General features: G+C 47.4%; 1 protein-coding gene across 8 annotated transcripts in view; it reads left to right on the forward strand.

Moving 5' to 3' along the window:
* Positions 1-25,514, forward strand: part of LOC118097872 (tetratricopeptide repeat protein 39A) — a 37,667-nt gene that overhangs the window by 1,287 nt on the left and 10,866 nt on the right. For 3 of the 8 annotated variants that reach the window (XR_015947239.1, XM_088658551.1, XM_088658554.1), the window contains exons 1-11: positions 3,435-3,616; positions 8,127-8,222; positions 14,995-15,126; positions 16,657-16,724; positions 18,014-18,081; positions 19,525-19,589; positions 20,615-20,717; positions 21,091-21,156; positions 23,052-23,160; positions 23,758-23,825; positions 25,368-25,427. Coding sequence is in view for 7 of the 8 variants with exons in the window: in XM_088658551.1 (XP_088514677.1) it covers positions 3,450-3,616; positions 8,127-8,222; positions 14,995-15,126; positions 16,657-16,724; positions 18,014-18,081; positions 19,525-19,589; positions 20,615-20,717; positions 21,091-21,156; positions 23,052-23,160; positions 23,758-23,825; positions 25,368-25,427 (1,002 nt within the window). In the remaining variant the exon portion in view is untranslated. Of the gene's footprint in view, positions 1-3,434; positions 3,617-8,126; positions 8,223-14,994; positions 15,127-16,656; positions 16,725-18,013; positions 18,082-19,524; positions 19,590-20,614; positions 20,718-21,090; positions 21,157-23,051; positions 23,161-23,757; positions 23,826-25,367; positions 25,428-25,514 lie in introns of those variants that run through there. The other 5 variants (XM_088658552.1, XM_035141159.3, XM_035141158.3 and 2 more) reach the window with 5 other exon arrangements.

The raw sequence follows: 25,514 nt of genomic DNA on the forward strand, positions 1-25,514 counted from the left end.
AATGCTACCTATTTATCTATTTGCACTGGTGTGCTTTCGAACTGCTAGGTTGGCAGAAGCTGAGACAGAGGAACGGGAACTCACCCCATATTGCGGATTCGAACCGCTGACCTTCTGATTGGCAAGCCCAAGAGGCTCAGTGGTTAAGACCACAATGCCACTCGCGTCCCTTTACCACAAAAAAATAATCCACCACCAGTACACTCCAATACTAAAACCCATTGTTGGCCAACTATCAAATATTGCAAAGTATCAGTTGCAGTTATCAAATGTTGAAATCAGATGCCCCTGGCTGTCAGGTACACAGGTATAAAATACCTCAAGAACATTTGGTGGCTTCTTTAGCAGCTAAAGAACGAACATCTGGAGAATATTTAACAAAAGGAGAGCAGATTTCGGTTCTCTAGCATTCTAGCTACTGCACACACACAAGCTCCTATATCTGCGGAGCATCAGAAGATCCCTAATCAGGACCCGAATATTTTACTCAACCTCATATTCTCATGCATTTCCTTAACAAGGACTTTTAATGCTACAAGTTCTTTGTTTATTTTATCATTCCCATTGTGGCCTTGTTGGTCAGTGCAGCTCCTATTTCAGGAGGCAAGAAAGAATGGAAGCTTTCCGTGTGTGACTTGTGATTTGAGCTTTCTATTGCTAGCTTACTGAACTCCTTTACATCCTGGTACCTCCACAGAACTGCTTAGAAAGCCAAGTGACATTTGACCAACGTTACAGAGCTTAGAACTGCTCTTCTTAAAGTTTAACTGGGTGCTTAAAATAGCTGTTGCCCTGTGGACTTCCCCATACCACATGGCCATTCTGCAAGACTCTGGGCGTTTCCAGAAAGCAGGTTTGGTCACATTTAGTGCAGAAACAGATCAATGAAAGAGGAAATAATAAAGCTACCCTGTTCTTTAAGGCAGATAGCAAATGAAGGGATTCTTTCTATTCCTGAAATTCATCTCAAGGAAGTAATTAAAGTTTTTGAGGCTGATATTTCTTTTGGCGCTAACCAGGGCTAAACAGCTGCACTTTCCATAACTGTGATTCCTGCATTGCAGGGGGTTGAACTAGATGGCTCTATAGGTCCCTTCCCACTCTGCAATTCTATGATTCTAGGAGATCTGTGGTGAAGGAAGCAACTAAATCCAAACACACAAAGTCTGCCTCCCCCCCCCACCTTTTACCTAACCAAAATTAGAACCCTCTTGAAAAATGCAGAAAGGCTTCTCTTTCCCAAACAGACAAACCATTAGCAATGCAAATAGCCTCAGTACCAATCAGTTATGTAGCTGTGCACCTCCGCCCACCTTCCTGTACTCCTGTCTTGCTTTTAGTTGTCTTTGCTCAAGTCTCTCTAATAGGAACTGCTGTGGTTGTGTAAGAAGGCTAATTGTTTAATGGAACTCTCATCAATAGCATAGCATAGCATAGCAGTACTGTATGTGACCCTGTGGAAGTGTGAGTCTATGATGCTTTTGTTCTCTGCTCCCCTCATCTGGGAACTTTCTATGCTCCAAATGAGAAAGGGCTGTCCGAAATTCCCCAACAGAATTTCTACAGTACCAACAGGTTTCTACAGTACAGCTGCCCTGGTTGGACAAGCTGTTTATCTAGAAGTGCCAGAGAAGCTATATTTCACCCAGGGACTCTTGCAGTGTGGCAAAACAATAAGGATCACTCTTAGACCACTAAGAGTGCTTCCCCATGCTGTCATTATTTTTGGGTGGGATTCAATCACATATTGGCAAATTCAGGATGCACCATTAAAGTTGTTTGCAGCGCTCTGGGCAACAATGCCTCCCTCCGCCTGCAAAAATAAAAAATAAAGCCAAACGTTTGCAGTAAGGAAAGCGACAGGGAACTAACCTACCAGCAAACAAATCAGAATGAATGCTCAAGAACAGGGCCGGCTCTAGGTAGAGTCCCGGTGGCGCGGGGCGAGGGCGGGGGCACCGGAGCGATCTCTGCCCCTCAGCGCCAGGGCGCGCAACCTGCTCGAGACTGCCTTGCTCAAGAAGCAGCCAATGTCATCTAACCTCCCAACAGAATCAAGGGAAATGCTCAGTAAACAGGTTGTCTGGAAGTGACCATAGTGCAGCTGTTTTGGAGTGGCAGGATTCCTTGGTACAGATGGAACTGGTGGTAAAAAGAAGAGGTTGGATTATTTGGGTGTAGGCAAAAGTGTTCCCTAAAACAGGAAAATCCTCCCTTGTTGGAACATTAGAACATTGTAATGCTTAAAATAAGGTATTGGAGAGTGCCAGAGTTGGGGAAGTGATGAGGCCTCTGCTTCTGAGATTCACTTGGCACTGTCATTGGCTGTTTTCGGAACCCAGTGCAACAACAGTCAATCTCAGGCTTTGACTGTAGTATTGCTGGCAGTGGAATGTATTCTAAATCATAGGCTGGCTGCTGTGATTTTACTTGTGTGTATATGCTATTTCTTCATCTTTTTGTAACTCAGTCTGGGATTGGGAAGTGATTAAGGAGAAGCCGGATAGGTGGGTGGATGCTATTTTCTCACCCTCAGTCTTGCCATCTGCAAAAGGGGGATAAGAAAGACCTTATCTTCCAGGACTGTTGTAAAGGCTATACCACCAGGATAAATGCTTATGACCGGGGTGCTTGGAACATGCTTAAAATGTTGCGTAGACCCTAAGCAACAGTCTGGCAAGGGGTGCTTGTGATGTTCCATAACAAAAGTTGGTGAGTTGTTTCATAACTTTTGCACAGGTTATTGGATGCCCAACCCTGAGCACCTTTTCAGGAGACCCTTCTTCCCTTCCCCTCTCTCCATCCGTGTCTTAAAGCAATGCAAAGGAACAGCTGGCACAGGCACACCTATCGAATATCTGCAGGAGCCCTTCTGGGGAAAGCAAGAAAAGAGACACGAAAGGCTGTCTGGTTTGGAGGAGGTGTGTATATATACCAGGGGTGGCCAACTCCCAAGAGACTTAAAGAGAGAGTTAAAAACTGGCAGTGATCTACCCCCTTTGGGGGGGTTCAGGTCAAGGTTGTTGAGCTTTTTAGGGAGGAGGAAAGCCCTGTTTTGGGGGGTTCAGGTCAAAGTTGTTGACCTTTTAGGGAGGAGGAAGCCACATTTTTGGGGGGTGCAGGGCAAAAATGTTGAGCTTTTTTAGGGGAGCTAAAGTTGTTGAGCTGCTTTGGGGGGAGCCAGTGATCTACCAGTGATCTACCACAGATGTCCAGTGATCTACCGGTAGATCACGATCTACCTGTTGGGCGTGCCTGGTATATACACGCACATATATATACATTATATGCAAGGCTGTGACTTGCCTGCCTGCTTTTGGTCCAGACCTCTTCTCTCTAAATGGACGAGGCGATGCCGGACTGGGGGAGGCGAGAATCCGGCACGGTCCGGGTGGCAGGAAAGGGGGGGGGGCGGAGTTGTCACCTGTGCTCCGCAGCCCAGGTAGGGGATGGGAGGGAGCCACCTGCAGGGCGGAGCCCGGCCGAGCCCGGCCGCTTCGCCTGCGTGTCGCCTGGCATTCCTGAAGGGGCTGCGAGTGCGACTCCTGCTCCCGGCCTGGCAGCTCTCCCGGCATGGCTCTGGAAGGCGGAAGCAGCAGCAGCAGCAGGTAAGGAGGTGAGCGAGGCAGGGGAAGCGGCAGCCCTCCTCGCTGCTTGCCGGACGGAAAGCGGCTCCATCTCTCCTTCTTTCTTTCCTTCCTTCCTTCTTCCCCGCTCCCCACCCCACCCCCCAAAAAAACCTCTTGCTAGGCGGAGGAGACTTTTAGGGCTCTGATTTCGGGGCACTGCAATGCAGAGTCTCTCCAAGGCAGAGGGCGGGACGGGGGGAAGCGATCCTGCGAAGAGAGGTCCCGTCTCTCGTTTGGGCTAAAAATGGGGGGGGGGGAATGTGCTTTCAACAAGCAGTGGAAGAGGGAGATCAAGCCAGGCTCCCTGGGTTTCAGCGGGGGAGGTTGGCGCATAAGACAGCGCATAACAAATGGAAGGATTTGTGTGTGTTTTTTTTTTTTGCATGGGGCGCGCGCGAGGGAAGAGATGGGACATGCAGGATGTCCCCAAGGTCTCCTGACAAAGGCCCGTTTGGTCCAGCAGCCCCCTCGACTTCGTGCTGGGGCTTCTCAGTCATCTCCTCTTCGGTGCCACCAGTGAATTTGCCCTCAACCCCCCCCCGCCCCCCGCCCTTTGTCTCCCTTAACGTTTCCCAGGGCGGCAAGTGCAGGGTTAGGCCGTTAGGGGGAAGGCGAATCCTTTGTGAGTGACCCTAACTGAGCAGAAAGGCTACGCACATATTGACCCACGACAAAGCACTAGCACACCTCTGAACGCGTGGAGCTTAAAGCAGGATTTTGTGGCGTGGATTTTGAATCGGGAAGTTCTCAAATCGGGGTGGCGGGGGCAGCATCCTGAACTCTCAACTCTTGTTGTCCGCAGCCAGTGGCGCCCAGTAGTCAGGGATGGTGGGTCTGATATGTCGAGAGGGCTGACCATCTCTGCAAACGGGGATCTGATTTAGTTACAGGTGATCTTGCATGCGGTTTCCTTCCTTAGGAAGAAAGAGCCTCCAGCCGCCTGCAGTGCTTTTTGGGAATACTGTACTGAGGGTCGAAACTCTGAGCGATGGGATATTTGACTAAAAAAAAACAACAACTCTGCGGTGTACCCTCCCATCTGCATCCAAAGTAGAACTTCACACACACACACACACACACACAGAGAGAGAGAGAGAGAGACTTGAAATGAAATGAAGGTGTATAATTTAGAATTTGGTTTCTGAGGTGTAAATTTCCACCTGCAGGTTCGTAAGTAAAATAGCGCCTGTAAACAGTAGATGTTCAGGACAGGAGCAGCCCAGGGATATAGGCCTCTGTGCCTTGCTTGCTTGAGGGCACACAAACATCTGGAGCCCAAATGCAGGGCCAAATGGTGTGATCCAGGAAGGGAATTATTATGGTGGGCCATTTATAACCCCTCTTATTTCAGTGGGGTTTGCAGGGGTAATCTTGTGCAAACTATATTGACATGAAAGGTAAGCTGTGCTGCGACATCCACATTGCAGAGTTAGTGCCTGGGCTGAGATGGCTTCAGGTTCAGCGTGTGAGGTGCCCATTAATGGTTGCAGGCCACTGTGACAACTATACTTCAGCCAGGATCTTCCTGATTTGCTATCACTGTTAGAAACTCAGATATATAAGCTAGGGGGTCCAGCGGCTCCTTTTAAACCCACAGTTACAGTCGCCAAAACGGAATGCCTAGTTGCCATTTTGGGGCCAAAGCTGTATTTTCCAATATGATGTTTTGGTTCCTGAAATTCCTTCTGACTGCGCTGATAAAATATAATGGAGATTCCCAGGCATGTATCTCAAGATGGTGGAGACGTCAGGCACCATCCTGGAGCCCAGGCATTCTTCACTTGTTCGCAAGTGGCCGATAGCCAGGTGCAAAATGCAGCCGGCGAATTTTGAATGCTGCTTGCTATCTATTAGCTGCTACTCTGCAGTTCAGAGCAATGGCTCCTCCTGAATGGCTTTGTGATGGACAGAAGTTCTCTGCGATCTCAGGCAAATCTCTCTCTCTCTCAGATCCTGTTACTTACGATCAGGGTACCTTGGAATGCAGCTGTCAGGTTGTGTATCTGGTAGGTTAGCGCCAAGCACCCTTTGCCTGAGAGACTCTTTAGTTCAAGGGTGAGGAACCTGTGACCGTCCAGATGTTGTTAGACCCCCAGCTTCCAGCAGTTCCAGCCAGTGTGGCCAATAGTCAAGCATGATGGGAGTTGCAGTCCAGCAACATCTGGAGGGGCACCGGTTCCCCAGTCCTCCTTCAATTGGACATCTCTAACTTGAAGATGAAAGGCTCGGCGGTGAAAGCAAAGCATCCTATATTTAATCCCTGGAACCTCCCAGGGAAAGACTCCTGCTTGGAATCCAAGAGAGCTGCTACCAGCCCATGTAGATAAAACTGGGTTCTGTGGCCCAGTGCAGCTTGCTATGATAAGCCAGGGGTTGAAGCAGGGACCACCGGGGACATAGCCCTGTGGCCAACCTAGTATTTCTGGTTCCTGCCCCATCTCCCTCAGAAGACCATCTGGAGCGTTAGCAGGGCATGTCTGGCCTCTGAGGACCCAGGTCTCTGCCCTGTTTGAACAAGGTGGGGTGGATGTGCTGGCAAAGGCCTTGCCAAGCCTGTGTTTGCTTAGTGTTCGAACTTGGTAACTCTGTGCTTGCTGGAAGGGCTGAGTGAAGTGCGTCAGCTGGGTGGGAGCTTGTTGCTTTCACAAACAGAAACACCAGGCCTTTCCTTTTCTAGCCTCAAAAGGGAGGGAAGGAAGCAGGAAGCGTTCCTCTGATAGCACGAGACAAATTCTGACTTTCTTAGGCCATCACTGTTTTCCCTCTCAGTTCAACGAACCCTGTCCTAATATACCTCACAGGGTTAATTTGAGGATTAGTTAGATGAGGAAATAGATTTTGCGTCTCTCTTTAATTTTTTTTTAAAAAAACACACCCTCACCTCTATACACTGAAAAATAGTCACTCTGGTAATGCTCTCCAAGGCATGTCTTGTCAAAAGTAAAACCCATTTAGTGGAAACCCCACCTTCAGGAGCAGTCTACCTGCTGCTCTCCTCCACCATCACCAGGCACTAACCACGAAGAAGAGGGCCACTTGCCCACCTGCCTCATTCCCAATGCGCCTGATCAGCTGGCTGGGTTCTGGACTGCCCTATCGAACCCTCCTCCCTGTACCTGGTACTTGAGCTCCATGGAGCTGTTGCCTGGTGTGCCCTGGTAGAAGCACTCCCTCCACCTGGCCAGCAGCAAGAGGGTGGGCCTCGCCAAGGACCCTGGGAGGGCCACCTAGAGCAGCAGTGGCAGCTGGAGTGCAGAGGCTGCAGCTGGCAGCCTGGTACCATTGTTGGGGTCCTTTCCTGTGGCCAGGAGGAGAGCGAAGCTGGACCGCCTCCTTGGAGAGGAAGAGGTGACTGTGCTCAGGAGGGATGCAGGTGGCAGAGGGCACATAGAGAAGAGCTCCAGCCACCCACTAAAAGATGGGGTGGTACACATTTTCCTCTCCTTTTCAAAATGAGCCAGCTGGCTTGTGCGGAACCCAAAAACAAGTGTCTTTGAGTCTTGTACTCTTGTGGCAAGACTAAAAGATGGGAAATTTCGGAATCCAATCAAACACCAGGATGGCTTCTGTCATTCTGGGGTGGGTGTCCCAGTTAAAACGGGATGGCTGACAGGTATGTAGGACATACTGTTTGTTATGCCTGTCTGAAGCTGCTGGTGTGAAGTGTGGTTTTGAACTGTGGACCTCTTGGGCATACATTGTGGCTGGGGAGACCCAGCCAGATGGGCGGGGTATAAATATATAAATAATAATAATAAATGGGGGACCCAGGTGGCGCTGTGGGTTAAACCACAGAGTCTAGGGCTTGCTGATCAGAAGGTTGGCGGTTTGAATCCCTGCGACGGGGTGAGCTCCCGTTGCTCGGTCCCAGCTCCTGCCCACCTAGCAGTTCGAAAGCAAATCAAAGTGCAAGTAGATAAATAGGGACCGCTACGGTGGGAAGGTAAATGGTGTTTCCGTGCGCTGCTCTGGTTCGCCAGAAGCAGCTTTGTCATGGTGGCCACATGACCCGGAAGCTGTCTGCGGACAAACGCCGGCTCCTTCGGCCTATAGAGCGAGATGAGCGCCGCAACCCCAGAGTCGGACACGACTGGACCTGATGGTCAGGGGCCCCTTTACCTTTACCTTTATAAATAATAAAAATTAAAAATGGGCAGCAGACTATTATTATTATTATTATTCTCCTTTTAGGGCGGCCCACTTAGACTATGTTTCTCTGTAGTACTGTAGTACAGTATGTCGTGCCAACACTTAAATCACACGGCTTCCCCCCAAGAATTCTAGGAACTGTAGTTCACCCTTCACAGGTCTACAATTCCTGGCACGCTTTCCAAACTACAGTTCCCAGGCTTCCGGCAAGGGGGGAGGGGCAGGGAAAGCCATGTGATTCAAATGTGTTCTGCATGTGTGGGGTGTGGCTATCTTATCAAAGGTCTCACGGGCCATTTCCAGGGAGGCTAACCGAGTTCTCTCTTTCTGCGCCTTCCTTCTCCGCAGCAGCTTCTTGGAGGCTGCCCTGGCCGAGTGCACAGAAGCACTGAACCGCTTCCTGAAAAACCAGTTCAGTGAGAGCTTGGAGATGCTGCAACCCAGGTGAGTGGGGAAAGGGCCTGATCCAGTCACCTTTGTGGAGAGGCGGGGGGACACACCAGACCCAGGGCTTCCCTCTCCTCCCCAATAAGCAGTTGAACCTTCCTCCAGCCCTCCTTACCTGGAGCACCTGACTGGCCCTTGGTGTGCAACTGAAACAAATCGGAATGGTGGAAAGAAGGGAGTCTATGGGTAGTGAGACCAAGGGGCCTTGGAGGAGAATTTGATCAGTGCAGGGATCAGCAAACTTTTTCAGCAGGGGGCTGGTCCACTGGCCCTCAGACCTTGTGGGGGGGCCGGACTATATTTTGAAAAAATATATGAATGAATTCCTATGCCCCACAAATAACCCAGAGATGCATTTTAAATAAAAGCACACATTCTTCTCATGTAAAAACACCAAGCAGGCCCCACAAATAACCCAGAGATGCATTTTAAATAAAAGGATACATTCTACTCATGTAAAAACATGCTGATTGTTGGACCGTCCGCGGGCCGGATTTAGAAGGTGATTGGGCCGCATCCGACCCCCGGGCCTTAGTTTGGGGACCCCTGGATTAGTGCCTTTGTTATTGTTTTGAACTTCGTAGTCACTTCTGGCTGGAACGGGGGGGGGGAGGGGGGCGGTTGTGCCAAGAAGGATGTGAAGCCATTCATAATGGTAGCAATATTATTTTTTATAGGTTTTATTAAACAAATTTAACAAAGCAAGTTATCAGTCAATATAATCAGTTACATTTCCCCCCTTTTTTATTCCCTCCCCTCCCTCCCTCCCTCCCTCTCCCACCCCCTCGAGACTTCCCTCAGCTCCCCTCTCTGATTTGTTAATACATATTATGTACATGTAAATTTGTACATATCCTTACTTTATCTGTCATGTGTTCTACCAATAAATTTGTGAATGTTTATTCAAAACCTGCCAAGGAGTCCAAGTCCTTTTGCTGTCTTTTTAAATAATTTGTGAAAAGTTCCCATTCTTCCTTAAAGTCACGGTTGTCATTCTCTATGTTAACTTTGCCATCTCTGCATAACTCATCAACTTTTCTTGCCATTGTTCTTTCATCGGGATTTCCTCATTCTTTCAATTTTGTGCCAATAAGACTCTTGCCACTGTTGTAGCATACATAAATAAGTTCTTTGTTTTTCTTGGCAGGTCTTGTCCTAAAATCCCTATCAAAAATGCTTCTGGTTTATTAATAAATTTCATTTGAAACATTTTTTTTTCAATTCATTATATATCATCTCCCAAAACTTTTTAAATCTCTCTACCTTCCCACCACATATGATAAAATGTACCTTCTTTTTCTTTACATTTCCAACATATGTTTGACCCAGTTTTGTACAGTTTTGCCATTTTTACTGGAGTAATATACCATCTATACATCATTTTCATATGATTTTCCTTCAAAAGAGAACAGTCTGTAAATTTCAAATCTACCTTCCAGTTTTCCCTAGTCCTCGAATTGTAGATTATGCCCTATATCTTGTGCCCATTTAATCATGACCGATTGAACTGCTATCATGAACATGAGAATAATAAGTGAACTGTTTATCAAACAAATGTTTTACCCTCCAAATATCTATCAGATTTAAAGTTTGAGCCAAATTGAAGAAAGTCTTTGGTAATCTGCCTTCTTTTGTGTCTTTCTTCCTAGCTGATCTATCTTTTTCTAATGATGGAACACTTTTTAAGTCTCCCATTAAGATAATTTTTTGATCTGCATATTCCAGTAATTCTGTTTCCGTGCTTTTTTCTCATTTGGGGCATATATTCCCACCAAAATTACCTTTCCCCCTTGGATTTTAATTTGTGGTATTAAAATTATTCCCTTTTCATCTTTTTGGATCAATTTGGTTCAAGTGCAGGATTACTGTAAAAAACAGCTCCTCTCTTTTTTGCATTATCTGATAAGATGAAATCCATTGCTAGTCTTTTGTTAATTAAAACTATTTTATGCTTTTTTGCAATGTGTGTTTCTTGAAGACAGATTATATCCAATTTCTGTTTAGAAATTACATGTTCAATCCTATTGCGTTTAGCTCTGTCGTTCAAACCATTAACATTCCAGCTCAATATTTTAAGATGTGCCATTTTCAGAGTCGCTTACAATATCTATTTTTCCACCGGCTCATTCTAATGACAACCGCTCCAAGGCAGCTCTATGTTCTGCTAGTGGGCTTTTTAAAATGTCATGTCCAGTTTCTAAGTCCCTTCTGCACTTTTCAAAGAATTCTCTGGCCTGAAATTCTGATGTCAGTTTGTATCTCATTTTCATGAATGTAAAGGAGACCCCCTCTGGGTACTTATGTCTCCTTTCTCAAAGCTGTAGTCAAAAACTTGTATCTCTGTCTTCTGAGTCTAAGTTTAAAAGGAAGTTCCCTAAAAATGTCCACTTTCTGTCCAGCAACCACCAGACTGTCCTCAATTTTTTTCTGAATGATTGCATCCCTCACTCTTTTTGTCACAAATATTATTAGGACATCTCCTGGTCGCTGTGCCTGTCTAACGTCCCTCGAGCGTACTCTGCAACAACTCTCAATCATTTTCTCCACCCATTCTTGACTCTCCCCCATCCATTCTGATATTGTCTTTGCTACATATGTTTCTAAATTCTGTTCTTCCTCAGAAATTGGTAGTCCTCTCATCCTCAATGTTCTCTCTCTCTCTTTTAACTGTAAAAGAAGGGTCTGGGTCTCCAGCCCTTCCTGTCCTTCTTTGAGGCCTCCTATAGCCCCCCCCCAGCCACTTCCTGTTCTTATTTCAAAAGGCTTAACTCTTCACTGTTTTCCCACCAACTTACCAACCTTTGCTTCTAAGTTATTGACTTTCTCACCCAACTTGCCGAACTGTTCTGTCAGCAACTTAGTAGACTTTTCCATATCTGAGTGTCATAGCTGTCAAGCTTTCCCTTTTTTAAGGGAAATTCCCTTATGCCGAATAGGTTTCCTCGCGAAAAAAGGGAAAACTTGACAGCTATGCTGAGTGTACCTGTTGCACCAAGTTTTTCATTGACTGTATCATCTCTTTCCTAAAATCAATAAGTTGTTGTGTAAGGAAGTCAGTGTAGTCTGCCTTTCCTGCCTTTTCCACTGCTGTCTCTCCCTGTAGTAATAATAATATATAATAATTTATTATTTATACCCTGCCCATCTGGCTGGGTTTCCCAGCCACTCTGGGCAGCTTCCAACGGAAATATTTAAATACAATAATTTATTAAACATTAAAAGCTTCCCTAAACAAGGCTGCCTTCAGTTGTCCTCTAAAAGTCTGGTAGTTGTTTTTCTCTTTGACATCAGATGGGAGGGTGTTCCACAGGGCGGGTGCCACTACCGAGAAGGCCCTCTGCCTGGTTCCCTGTAACTTGGCTTCTCACAGCAAGGGAACCGCCAGAAGGCCCTCGGCGCTGGACCTCAGTGTCTGGGCTGAACGATGGAGGTGGAGACGCTCCTTCAGGTATACTGGACCGAGGCCGTTTAGGGCTTTAAAGGTCAGCACCAACACTTTGAATTGTGCTCGGAAACGTACTAGGAGCCAATGCAGGTCTTTCAAGACCAGTGTTATGTGGTCTCGGCGGCTGCTCCCAGTCACCAGTCTAGCTGCCGCATTCTGGATTAATTGTAGTTTCCGGGTCACCTTCAAAGGTAGCCCCACATAGAGCGCATTGCAGTAGTCCAAGCGAGAGATAACCAGAGCATGCGCCACTCTGGCGAGGCAGCCTGCGTTTTTTCTCCATTGTAGATTTCCTTGTGACAGCTCCCAAATCACGCTTCTCTTGTTCTGTATCTACTCTAAAATGTTTTCCCACCATTAGTATCTTTGTTATTGTCTAGTCAAGGTCACAGCTGTGTTTTTTGGTTCTGCTCAGAAGTGAAAGTATTTCCCACTCCCTAGCTGAACCTAGTAATCTTCCCTTACTCACCCTTGGCACTCCTTACAAAAAAGGTTAATAGAGAAGAAAATGCACTAAGAATTGCAGTATAAAAAATAATAAAGAAAAAAAAGAGGAACAAATAACAGTCCTATCTCGAACAGGACAATTTCGAGTAAAATCAGCATAGCAAATAACTAAAATCAGCACAGTCAGTCAATACAGACTTACGAATGCCTCAACTTCCGAAGGTTTCGACTTACAAAGTCCGCAAACCCGGAAGTATTTTCGCCACATGTGCATTCTGTGCATGCGCAGAAGCGGGGCACGCGGTCTGCGCATGTGCAAAGAGCAAAACTGCGCTTTGCGCATGTGCAAAATGGACGCTTCGATTTACAAAGGATTTGACATCTGAAGAGCGCCGCGGAACGGATCACCTTCGTAAGTCGAGGTACCAGTGTATCAAATTATACTTCTCTTGTACAGTTCCTTCTTTCTTCAAAAGGTGGCGGTGAATTGAGAGCAATCCGACGTTTTAATTGTAATCCAATCTGTTATAGTTCAGTTTAGTTGTAATCCAATATATTTGAGTTCAGTTTTTTTATTTGTAATCCAATATGTTATATTCCGAAATATGCTTCCAAAAATGTCAGCAGATGTTGGAGAGTTCTTTTCTGGCAGGTAGTGTTGCAGTTATTATTACACTTAATTCTCTGGTCTTCAGTGTGCACTTATAATTTAATCCAGTCCAACTCCAGCTATTCCAGGTTCTCTTCTCTTCCTGGGAGATTTCTCCCCCAGATAGAGCGTTCTCCTGCTTAGAATTTTAAGCAAGTGATTTCATATATCTCCTACTCTGCCAAAGTATCAACTGCCATAATATGTTTCTGTCTGACTGTCAGTTTATGCCTTGAAGTAACTTGTTGAAGGCAACCAGACAAACTGATGCAGTATGTATCTAAAAGAAAGAGATTCTCTACATCCAAATTGTTACAAAGTCTCCATTAACTGCTGCTACTATACTCTGTTCCCATTCACAAAAAAATCCCCCTGCAAGGCTTCCTTTTTAGCTTCCGTTTTACCAAATCAATAAATTTTGACCCAAATTCATCTTCAAAAGCCTCATTTGGGTTTTAGCAATATATTTTTTATTATAAAAAAACACAGTGGAACAACAACTATTGGAGGGAGGGGGACAAGAAGCCACCCTGAGACTCCCCGCCCCCGGGTATAGGGCAGTATATAAATCTAATAAATAAATAAATAAATAATAATACCAGAAGCAGCTCTGCACTACCTCATGCAGGGAGCAGCGAATCATAAGAGCAGGCATCAGCAAAAATCATGATGCAGGAAAAACTGTGAAGCCAGCCAATGCCTCCATGTATCTCCATCCTTATGTCAGACACCATGATATATTGGGATGTTTAGCTGGTGATATATCACAATGCTGAAAAACAGATATCGCCCAGCCCTAGTCCAGTTCTAATTCAGTGATGTGGTATAGGAGAGGAGAGTGACCTGGAAATTACCAGCAAATGTAAAACAAAAAATTATAACCCCAAATGGGAGAAACAGCTTATTCCAGCCTTTGTGATGGTGCTTGGAGTACTAGAGCACATTCCACCATTTAGCATTCTGGAGGGGTTGCAAAACCCATATATTAATTTCACATGACCTCTGGAAATTGAGACGATTGCATCGGCCATAGCATGTGACTTTTATTGGTTGGCTACAGAAATATGTATTTAATGAGGTCTGTCGAATCTGTGGAGTTCATTGCTGTGCTTTAAAAGTTTTGTGTGTAAGCTGCTTTTTGTTTAAGGGAAAAAGGTAAAGGTAAAGGGGCCCCTGACCATCAGGTCCAGTCGCGTCCGACTCTGGGGTTGCGGCGCTCATCTCGCTCTATAGGCCGAGGGAGCCGGTGTTTGTCCGCAGACAGCTTCCGGGTCATGTGGCCAGCATGACAAAGCTGCTTCTGGCGAACCAGAGCAGCGCACGGAAACGCCGTTTACCTTCCCGCCGGAGCGGTCCCTATTTATCTACTTGCACTTTGATGTGGGCAGGAGCTGCACTAGGTGGGCAGGAGCTGGGACCGAGCAACTGGAGCTCACCCCGTTGCAGGGATTCGAACTGGCGACCTTCTGATCAGCAAGTCCTAGACTCTGTGGTTTAACCCACAGCGCCACCTGGGTCCCATGCAGGTGCAAATACCTTTAACGGTAAGCACCCTGTGCAAGTTAGAAGATGGAGTTTTCGCCTTTTGTGCACGTTGGAAAAGGAACGAAAACAAAACCCAAAGCCATCCGTGTGCACGGGAGGTTGCTCCTGTATTTGCCAGCAAAAGCAGAGGAAGAAAAATAGATGAAAAGGAGAGCTCTGCTTTTCCTAAAAGCAGAATGCCATTGAATATTGTTGTTCAAGCCTCTCCCTGTCTCAGAAAGGCCTCCTGCCTGCCCTGTGCATGCTAAGATTCTCACAAAGCTTGATTTGTAACTTCGTTAAGTTATGGCAGTGATTTCAAAGAAATTAGACTGGGTTGAATCCTGGTTCATGGGTTCAACTCAGCAGGTAACTGGTCTATGTGGATTCAACCCCAGCAGAGTCTAAGTTGGGCTGAGGACATTCCAAAATCTTCAAGTGTTGACTCTTCTCCTTTTTATAACTTAATGAATTGTGATCAGGAATGTGGCCATCTCTTTCTTTCTTTGTTGTAGTGCCGGGCGTTGATTTTCTGGTGTATATGGGTGAAATTCAAATCCCCCCCAATCCTACATCCTTTTGTGGGGCAAATATGAGAAGGAGGAAACAATACAACCATCCCTAGCTCTTGCCTTCACTGATTAAAAAAAAAACTATATTGCCTGCAACTACACCTGCTTCCCTTTTTTGATCTCTTTCGACAGGGCCAAAGAGAGCATGTATCATGCCTTAATCTATGCCACCATTCTCGAGATGCAAGCCATGATGACCTTTGAGCACGATGACATTGTTCATGCTGGACACACTATGAAAGAGGCACAGGAAATCTGCCAGAGGTGGGGACTACCTGGGGGGGAGTTCTTGGGGTGGGGAATAAGGTCTGTTTCTGTAGACTTTGCATGGTCATGTTAGGGCAATGGAAATAGCTTCTAAATTGGGGGGGGGGGGTGCTCTTGCCCAAAACCTCACCTGGCTGCATCACTTGTGAGTGGGTACAGTGGTACCTTGGTTCTTGAACTTAATCCATTCTGAGAGTCCGTTTGACTCCTGAAACCAATCGAAAACCAAGGCGCGGTTTCCGATTGGCTGCAGGAGCTTCCTGCACTCAGAGCTGTAGCTAGGCAATCTTGTGCCCCTGGCCAAACCGTCCAGATTGCTCCCCCTAGCCATGGACAAATTAGCTCTTCTTTCCGCCTCTCCACTAACCCCTCCCCCCCATTCAATTCACCCTCTATTTAAAACCATTTCTTATGAGGCAATAATCAATATTTATATTTATGGGCATATCTTTAGCTGATTTTGCACCCCACATTGCCTGCGCCCCTGGCGGGGGCCCACCTCGTCACCCTCCAGCTACGCTCTGCCTGCACTCAAGCAGAAGCCGCACAATGGGCATAGGCAGGGGGGCAGGAGGGGGCAATTGCCCCCCTAGAAGCAGGGCCGCTGGCCAGCCTGCCCCGCTGCCCGCCCGGTGCCGTCTCCCTTCTCCCTGGCTGGCTGTGGGGCGGGTGGAGGGAAAGCCAGGCAACCGCTTTGCGAGGCTCTGGGGCTTTCCCTTCACCCGCCCCGGCGATCGCAGAGGGAGAGGAGGGGATCGGAGCAGCCCGATTTCGGGCTGATCCTGGCGCCCCCTTGTCCCTGCCGTTCAAGGAGGGGGAGTAGGGGGCCGGAGCGGCCTGATTTCGGGCTGCTCCGATCCCCTCCTCCCCCTCCGTGATTGCCGGGGCGGGTGGAGGGAAAGCTGGCAAGGGAGCAGAGAGCTTTCCTTGCCCTGCTGTGGCCCATAGCTGCCAAGTTATCCCCTTTTTTAAGGGATTTTCCCTTATGCTGAATAGGCTTCCTCGAGAGAAAAGGGAAAACTTGGCAGCTATGCTGTGGCCCCTCCCCCACCCCTTGGTCCCGCCCCTTGCTCCCCCAATTTTCATCCTGGCTACGCCCCTGAGCCGCGCTGAATGTTCAGTTTCCAAAAAAACGCTTGCAAAACGGAACACTTACTTTCAGGTTTGCAGCATTTGGGAGCTGATTTGTTCGACAACTAAGCCCTTCAGGAACCAAGGTACCACTGCATTTCATTTTCTCCTTCTGGCCCAAGTCAGGATTCAATACTACTAGGCCAGCTGCTCACAGGGGAGAAGGAAATCTCGTAGCCTTCTGAGTTGTTTCTTTACGCAACATTCTCTTCCTCAATTTGAACATGGGTCTTAAGGGGTAGATGGGAATCGTTGGGTTGGCATAGGCTCAGGGGAGGGGAGGGGAGAGGTGTGGGTGGTGACAGCCCAAAGAGGATGCCCAGCTTGCATTCTCTGGGGGTTAGGATGGAGGAAGTGGAACCTAACTATGCATCCCTTTTGGGATTCCTCTGGTAGGTTTCGAAGGAAAAGCACGGTGACCGGATCCTTCTCCAGTCGGCTAGGCGGAGATGCCTGTACTGAGGGTGAGAAGAGTTAGTGGCCCGGTTGTGGGAGTCAAGACCACTGCATTTTTCCTTCGGTCTATGAGGGGTGGGGAAAGCTAATGTTTGTGCACTTGCCAGAGACATCTGGAGGGAGGTCGGACTATATGGATCTTTGATCCAGTACAGAAATCCTTACATTACCTTCTCTGGTTTGTCTTGATGTAGTTTGTGGAAAGGAATAAATATAAGGTGTGCAATGTCTGGAGGTTCCCCCTTACTTTTGGGGCAGGGAATCTTCATTATTGGCTGATGTGTTGCAAATAAGTAAATAGTTCAGCTTCCAGACATGTGTAATAATAATAATAATAATAATAATAATAATAATAATAATAATAATAATATGGGGGAGCAATCTCTAAAATAATAATAATAATTTATTATTTATACCCTGCCCATCTGGCTAGGTTTCCCCAGCCACTCTGGGCGGCTTCCAACAGAAAAATAAAATAAAATAAAATAATCGATTAAACATTAAAAGCCTCCCTAAACAGGGCTGCCTTCAGATGTCTTCTAAAAATCTGGTAGCTGTTTTTCTCTTTGACATCTGATGGGAGGGTGTTCCACAGGGCGGGTGCCACTACTGAGAAGGCCCTCTGACTGGTTCCCTGCAACTTGGCTTCTTGCAACGAGGGAACCTCCAGAAGGCCCTCGCTGGATCTCAGTGTCTGGGCTGAACGATGGGGGTGGAGAAACTCCTTCAGGTATACTGGACCGAGGCCATTTAGGGCTTTAAAGGTCAGCACCAACACTTTGTGCTCGGAAATGTACTGGGAGCCAATGCAGGTCTTTCAAGACCGGTGTTATGTGGTCTCGGCAGCCGCTCCCAGTCACCAGTCTTGCTGCCGCATTCTGGATTAATTGCAGTTTCCGGGTCACCTTCAAAGGTAGCCCCATGTAGAGCGCATTGCAGTAGTCCAAGCGGGAGATAACCAGAGCATGCACCACTCTGGCGAGACAGTCTGCAGGCAGGTAGGGTCTCAGCCTGCGTACCAGATGGAGCTGATAGACAGCTGCCCTGGACACAGAATTGACCTGCGCCTCCATGGACAGCTGTGAGTCCAAAATGACTCCCAGGCTGCACACCTGGTCCTTCAGGGGCACAATTACCCCATTCAGGACCAGAGAGAGATCCAGGGTATTTTTTCCTTTGGTGCTGCTGTTTCCAGTGGGTGGATGTGAATGTTTAAGGGTTGAACAGAGGAGGACGTGGTAAGCCTGGTTAGGAATGACACATGTCTTCCCTGAACCTGTTCCTTTCCCTATTATAGAGGAGCTGCATGCAGAAGTGTGCTACGCAGAATGCTTGCTGCACCGGGCTGCCCTCACCTTCCTGCAGGTAAGGGGAGCTTCTTTCCACTGCAGGGCACAAACCATCAGGGCAGCAGTTTTCAAGTGGTGGGACAGGACCCCTTGAAATGGAGGTGTCCCAGTGAGAGAGGTCTTGTAGCAGGTGGAGTCAGAGGCATTTTCCTTCCTGCAGCAGAGATTTAGCACTGCAGCCACTCGCACTTCTATGTTAACTTTGCTTTGCGGGTAAGCAGCCACTTCTCTTCCTCCTCTCTCTGATGGGTTGGATTTCAGGAGGCAAATGTCTTTGGCCCAGCTTCTAGTTCTCTTGTAATGGCAATATATAATTAGTGTCCCAATCCACAGATTCATATGTAACACAAGCCACAGACTGCATGCAAGGATTCTGTATGCTGCCTTATGGGGAAGCCAGGCCAACATGGAGCAATTCCGCTTCCCATTCTGCGATTAGCTTCCACTATCCATGCCCGGGATGGGGATCCTGCAGCCTTCCTGATTCTGTTGGACTCCTAGAAGCCCCAGTGAGCATGCCTGGCCCAATGGTCAGGGATGATCAGAGCGGTCATCCAACAACATCCGAAGGACCACAGTGTAGCCTTATTAGCTGATAAGGGTTCTTAAGTTGCGCCCAGGCAGGGACAGAGACAGTCAATAACGACACCGGGTTGAGTTCCATTCAGAGAAAGAGTTTAATTCTTAAATTTAAGAGACTCTTGGTGATCAGCTCACGACAAGAGTAAAGAGACACAAATTTGCAAAGATTCTTATACACTTCTTGGGCTCCTTCCCCCTCCTCTGTAAATGTGCACACACAAGGGGGTCATGGGTTACAAATCCATATAAGGAAAATCCGTATCCTGTCCTGTGCATAAACACATGCTGACTCATGCTACCCCGGTAGCATCCTCACCCGGCCTCGAGTGGGGGCTTGAATTCCTATCTATCTTGCCTGCTCTTTGCGTCAGACTGCTAGCATCAGACAAGACAGTCATCCGGCCTTGATAGCTTAGCAGGGCATTCTGTCTTGCTCTCGAATGTTTTTATTACACTTTGGCCCACTTTGGTGCACAGATGCTGAGGCAAAAAGGAAAGCATTTTAAGAAGCATTTTAGGGATATGGGGGGGCTAAGCCATGCAATCAGAATTATACAATGCAAACTATATGATCAGATAGGTAAAGGTAAAGGGACCCCTGACCATTAGGTCCATTAGGTCCATATGATCAGATAGTTTTGCTCAATAACACAATTGGCAAATCTCTCCCTTCAACAGCTTCCCCATTCCAATCCGTGTCAAGTTTGGGACCAATGTGCCGAGGCACCCACTGCTTGTGCCTTCCCCTTACAGCAGTGACCTGCAATGGATGCTTGCATTCAGCTGTCCCGGTGGCATCACACAAACACATCAGACTTAAGGAGCTGGCTTATCTTCCTAAGCTGGGGACTTTTCAAAATTCCTTTTCTTCTTTCAGGATGAAAATATGGTGAATTTCATAAAAGGAGGAATCAAGGTGCGTAGCAGCTACCTCATCTACAGGTGAGTTGTGGTGACAGCTGGCAGGGCTGGAACAACAGAGCAGTATTGAATCACAGGTAGCACAAAGTTGGGAATGAGAGGCAGCGACAGTGAAGGGAATGAAATGAAGAAGGGGGGCGGGGGCAGGACAGCTGGATTCCATGCCAGGTTCAGGAAGGGAGAGGTTTCTGGGACAATTTGTGCATGTAGAGAAATTCAGCTGATAATTCCCTGCACCATAATTCTTTCTGCTGGTTTGTGTGTAAGAAATATTGAATCTCTCCCTCCCTCTCTCCCCCCACCTCTGTACCTGGAATGGTACAGTCCCAAGAACATGTGATTTATCTTTGTGTTGTACATCCGCAGAGGAATGTGTGTGAGAAAAGTCTGAGATGTAGCTACTGCTCCAGCAGGCATCCCACATAGTGTCAGGAAACCACTCCCAGTTTTGGGATACTTACACTGTCCGTAACTGAAAGGAGAGGAAATAAATGTCCACTTGCCCACTTACTTGCCAGATTAGCAATGCACGGAAATGGCCACAAGTGTCATGGACATCTATGGAAAACTGGGACAGTGGCCATCCAGGACATGTCTGCCTTGCTCAACAAGCATTTTCTAGACCGGGTTTCCCCAAACTCGGTCCTCCAGATGTTTTGAGACTACAATTCCCATCATCCCTGACCACTGGTCCTGTTAGCTAAGGATGATGGGAGTTGTAGTTCCAAAACATCTGGAGGGCCGAGTTTGGGGATGCCTGTTCTAGACTGACCGTTCCTGAAATGTGTGTTGGATGTTTTAATCCGGAACATAGTCCTTCTTTGACTTAAAGCAATGGCATGGGGAAGGGGGGGGGGAGAGAAGGAATTGCATTTCCTATTCACCCCTGTCACAACAATGAAGTATCTTCAAACTCTGCGGCTCAAGGTTAGGGTGGGAGTGGTCTAGTGGTTAGGAAAACTGTGAGCTCGGATGCCTGGTTTCCATGCTTCGCTCCTAGTAGGTGAGGGTGCAGTGGGGTTTACTAAATCTTCTTACATTTTTAGGGAGCTCAACAGCTTCATCCAGCCCCATCAGTTGCCATCGAGTTCTCCTTCTCGCGCCCATCTGGAGGGGGGAGTTGCGCTGGGCATTGGTGCCTTCAACTTGGTGAGTCTGCACGCGCTTCCCCAGCGGGTATAAGGACAGAAACTGAGTTACAAGCAGCAGCCCGTTGGAGTTTGTCATTTTTGTCTCTCTCCTCCTCCCCTCTGAAGGGAATAGTCAACATGGTGCCCTCTCTAGTTGTTGCTGGGCTGCAGCTCCCAACATTCCTGGCCATTGGCCAAGGTGGCAGGGGCTGGTGGAAGTTGGAATCCTAACAACATCAGGAAGGGACCACACTGTCTGCTTCCGATCTGTCCATTTGCAAATGGATCACACTCGAAAAGTGGAGCTTTCCACTGCTGAAGAAGTGCAAAGTCTAGGATTTCTCCCCACAAGGGAGTCCGTTTCCATTCATGTCGATGTCTTCCTTCCACAGACGCTCTCCCTTTTCCCGCCCCGGATCCTGAGACTTCTGGAATTTGCAGGGTTTTCAGGGGACAAGGTACGACTGCCTGCCCATGTGTGTGTGTTTGAAGAGGCAGAATGTGGTCTGCTAATGGACACGATTATTTCTAGATATAAATGCTGTCATTTACCCATCTAGCTCTGTATATCTACTTTGATGGGGAAGATCTGCCTGCGACCTGGGGCAGAGAAAGCTCTTTCCCCGCTCTGCTTTCTGAGCTCAGTTTGCCTGGAGATGCTATAGAAGGAGCCTATGGACCTTCTCCATACTCTAGCACCCACCTGGCAGTTCCCTCCAACAAGGAAGTTTTTTTTTTTTTAAATGCACTTAAGATGTGCAGAGGCTTTTCTAGGGATCAAGGCAATTATTTCTTCCTTCCTCTAATGTAAGTGTAGACCAGGAGTCAGCAAACTTTTTGAGCAGGGGGCCGGTCCACTGTCCCTCAGACCTTGTGGGGGGGGGGGCGGACTATATTATGAATTTTTTTAAAAACAAATTCCTATGCCCCACGAATAACCCAGAGATGCATTTTAAATAAAAGGACATATTCTACTCATTTAAAAACACGCTGATTCCCGGACCATCCGCGGGCCGGATTTAGAAGGCGATTGGGCCGGATCTGGCCCCCGGGCCTTAGTTTGCCTACCCATGGTGTATAGACAATACCATCCAGATATTATTGGACTAAAAGTCCCATCATCCCTGGCCATTAGCTGGCTGGGATTGACGGGAGTTGGTGTCTGACATCTGGAGGCCACCTCATTTGCCTATTCCAAGCCTACGAAGTGGGTGGGACTTTCCATGTTTTTAGAGGTGCCACTGAAGCTGTGTGTGGTCTGACAGGTGCATTTAAGGACTTTGGATCTAGAATGCTTTCTAGTCGTAGTTCTTGTACACACTCAAGACCTGGATCAGGTGGACTGGCAAATAACACCCAAATGCTGCAGCTGCAGACCCTCCCAAGTGTCCCTATTTTCCAGGGACAGTTCCAGATTTACAGAAGCCTCTCAGTTTCTGATCTCCCTATTTTCATCAGAGAAATGTGGGAGAATATGGAGTTTTCTGACTCCAGAGCCATCTGAAGGCAGCCTTGTATAGGGATTTTTTAAAAAATGTTTAATGTTTTATTATGTTTTTATATTATGTTGGAAGCTGCCCAGAGTGGCAAGATGGGTGGGGTATAAATAGTAAAACAACAACTATTATTATTATCATCATTATCGTCATTATCATCATTTTTAAAAGAGTTTGCTTGTTTAAATCAAGATAACAATTTTTTATTATAAAAGAATGGAAATGGTCTATTGAATAATCCTGCCAATGTTTTTTATCTGTTTATAGTTTATTGGTAAATATTCAATAGACCATTTCCATTCTTTTATAATAAAAAATTGTTATCTTGATTTCTTATTATTCTGGTAAGTTTCGCCATTTCTGCGTATTCCTTAAGTTTTTGTATCCATTCTTCCTTTGCTGGGGCTTCGGCTTTTTTTCCATACATGAATAAGTTCCTATACATTTTAGGTACCCAGGACTATCTGTTACTGTTATCATCATTGAATAGGACATCCTTATTTTCATCGGAGAAATGTTGGAGGCTGTGTAGCTGATATTACTTGCCGCCTCAAGTCATTACTTCCAGTTCAGAGACACGGACGGACAATGTGATGATGGTCTTTAAGGCTATCTATTGTGTGCTGTTTCGTCCCTCATGCTGGGATGGGTGTTGATGTGTTTGTAGCAGGCCTCTGCACTAGCTTGTTCTTTGATTAGCTGAGTACCAGTATTTCCCGGGTCTGCTCATCCAGAGACCTGTGCTGAATGGAAATCTCACATGGCTGATCTTTGTTGCGTTTACCTACAAAGAGCTGTTCCCTCCGACTCTCTCTTTCTCAACCCTCACCTTATTTTTACTTCTTCTTCCCCACCAGGATTACGGCCTGCAGCAGCTGCATCAGGGGGCCACCACAGCCAACCTGCGGGCTTTGCTTTGTACAATGTTGCTCCTCTGCTACTACACCTTCCTTACCTTCGTCTTAGGTAAAGTCTTCTCTCCACCTTTGGGAAGCAGAATAGAAAATTGGGTTGGCAAGAGTAAGGGTGGGGGTCTAGGGCCCCCTTTCCCCACTTGGGGGCTTTTATACCATGACCTGTTTAGGGTCAGTCCTTCGGCTCAGTATCTGCTCAGATGGAACGTCTCCTGCCACTTCTGGCTTTATGCCACTGCATTGGGGTCTATGCAAATTCTTCTGATTTAGAAGTTGGTTTGTTGAGGGAACTGAAGGGAGGGCCCTGAGGTGGGTGAGAGGAGGGAGGAAGGCTGCAGAATTCAAATCCTTCTGATATTGACTGAACTGGGCTGAAGATATGTGGTGGTTAAGTACGAGCTGTGAAGTCCTCCGCTCAAGTTTCCTTTCAGCCATGAGCTTGCTAGAGCTGGCCTAACAGCTTGAAATTACCAAATGGGAGAGAGGTGTCTCCCCTGGGACACTGCAGGAGAAGCTGGAGCAAATCTTTTGGTGGTGCAAAATATTGTGGTGGTGCAAAATACTGTGGCCTTGCTCTGCTTAGGGACATCAGCGGAGAGGGTGCCCTTTGCGAAGATGCTTAAACCCCCCCTTTCTGTGCTCCCACCAGGGATTGGTGAAGACAATTTTACAGAGGCTGAGGCCCTCCTGAGTCCGTACCTCGCCCGCTACCCTAAGGTAAGGCACGGTGTGGATGATTTGCAAAGCGCTGCAGGCTTTACAGGCACTCACCTGATACCTGTGCAGTCATGTGCTCCTTAAAGAAGCATCCTTTGCCTAATGTTCCTAAGAGGGATCAGTTAGGCTTTGCCTGCCCCACTTTGAGGCAGTGGTGTGGTGCTCAAATTACAGCGGGGCTGGGGCATAATTCCCTTTTGCGTCAGCCCCCTTAGCTACTATCTCCAGAAGGCTAGAAGGCGACCCGTGGATTGGCTAAAGCTGAGTGCGGTGGTGGAGCTGGTGGCTTTCATTAAGGACTCCGCTCCTTCTTCTCACCCCCCACCCCAAATCGGAGCACTTCTGCAGCAGACAGCATGCCTTCTGGTTCGGGGTTTTTGCCATATTAAGATTGCGCTCTTTTTCTCTCTTCCCATCCCTGTCTCTGTGCCCCGTGTCTTTTTCAAGACTCAGGCTGACTCTGCATAAGCAGCGGAATGGATTGGTAGAATGGACTGTGCCATTTCGGACCGCAGGTGGGGGATCTTTTTTTTGTTTTGTTTTTGTTCTCCTCCCCTAAATTCTCCCTTGGATATACGTCTCCTTGTAGGCAGAAACCTAGCACACCAGGGAGGGAAATGGGGTTAGAACATTTGCCCGCAATGTGCTGGCTTTCTTCTTGAAATGCATTCAGATAAATGGGATGCATTCTAAAATGGCCCCTGCAGTCTAAAGCGGCTGCTTCCCACCTTTGAGAATCTACCACATCATTCTGCTGCCTGTGCAGACGAGGCCGGCACCCTCTGTTGTGACTGGGGTGGGGGTGGGGGTTTGAATCTCTTGGATTTCTGCTACTAAGCTTTACAGGAGCCCCTGTGCCTTGGGTGGCATTTGTGCCCTACTCTGGTGTTGCGCGAGGCAGATCCAAAGCACCAGACATAATAATAATAATAATAATAATAATAATAATAATAATAATAATAATAATATATTTATACCCCACCCATCTGGCTGGGTTTCCCCAGCCACTCTGGGCGGCTTCCAACAGAAAAATAAAATACAATAATCTATTAAACATTAAAAGCCTCCCTAAACTGGACTGCCTTCAGATGTCTTCTAAAAGTCTGGTAGTTGTTTTTCTCTTTGACATCTGATGGGAGGGCGTTCCACAGGGCGGGCGCCACTACCGAGAAGGCCCTCTGCCTAGTTCCCTGCAACTTGGCTTCTCGCAACGAGGGAACTGGCAGAAGGCCCTCAGCTCTGGACCTCAGTGTCCTGGCAGAACGATGGGGGTGGGGACGCTCCTTCAGGTATACTGGACCGAGGCCATTGGTGTGTTTAGTGTTGGGTGGTGGTTTCTCACAACTCTCCCGCCTTTTGACTGCTGCATTGAGGGAGAAACTTAATCTTGTCAGCCTCAGAAGGCCTCAGGCCCTCAGAGATGCTGTAGGAAAGACCTGTGGTGGGTTCTTCTCTGCCCTTATAAGTGGGTTGACCAATGGGGCCTCTGCCATGTGGCTCCCTGTCTTTCATGCCTGAGCCCTCTTTCTCTCGCCCTTGCAGAGTGCCATTTTCTTATTCTTCGCTGGGAGGATAGAGGAGATCAAAGGGAACATCAATGAGGTGAGAGGCGGCCGCACACATTGTTACACCACCACATCACAGCTCCCCCATGGTGAAAGGCTGGGAATTTTGCTTCCAGCATAAAGC

Source organism: Zootoca vivipara, chromosome 15 (assembly GCF_965207765.1).
Source record: "Zootoca vivipara chromosome 15, rZooViv2.hap1.1, whole genome shotgun sequence".
NCBI classification, from domain to species: Eukaryota; Metazoa; Chordata; class Lepidosauria; order Squamata; family Lacertidae; genus Zootoca; species Zootoca vivipara.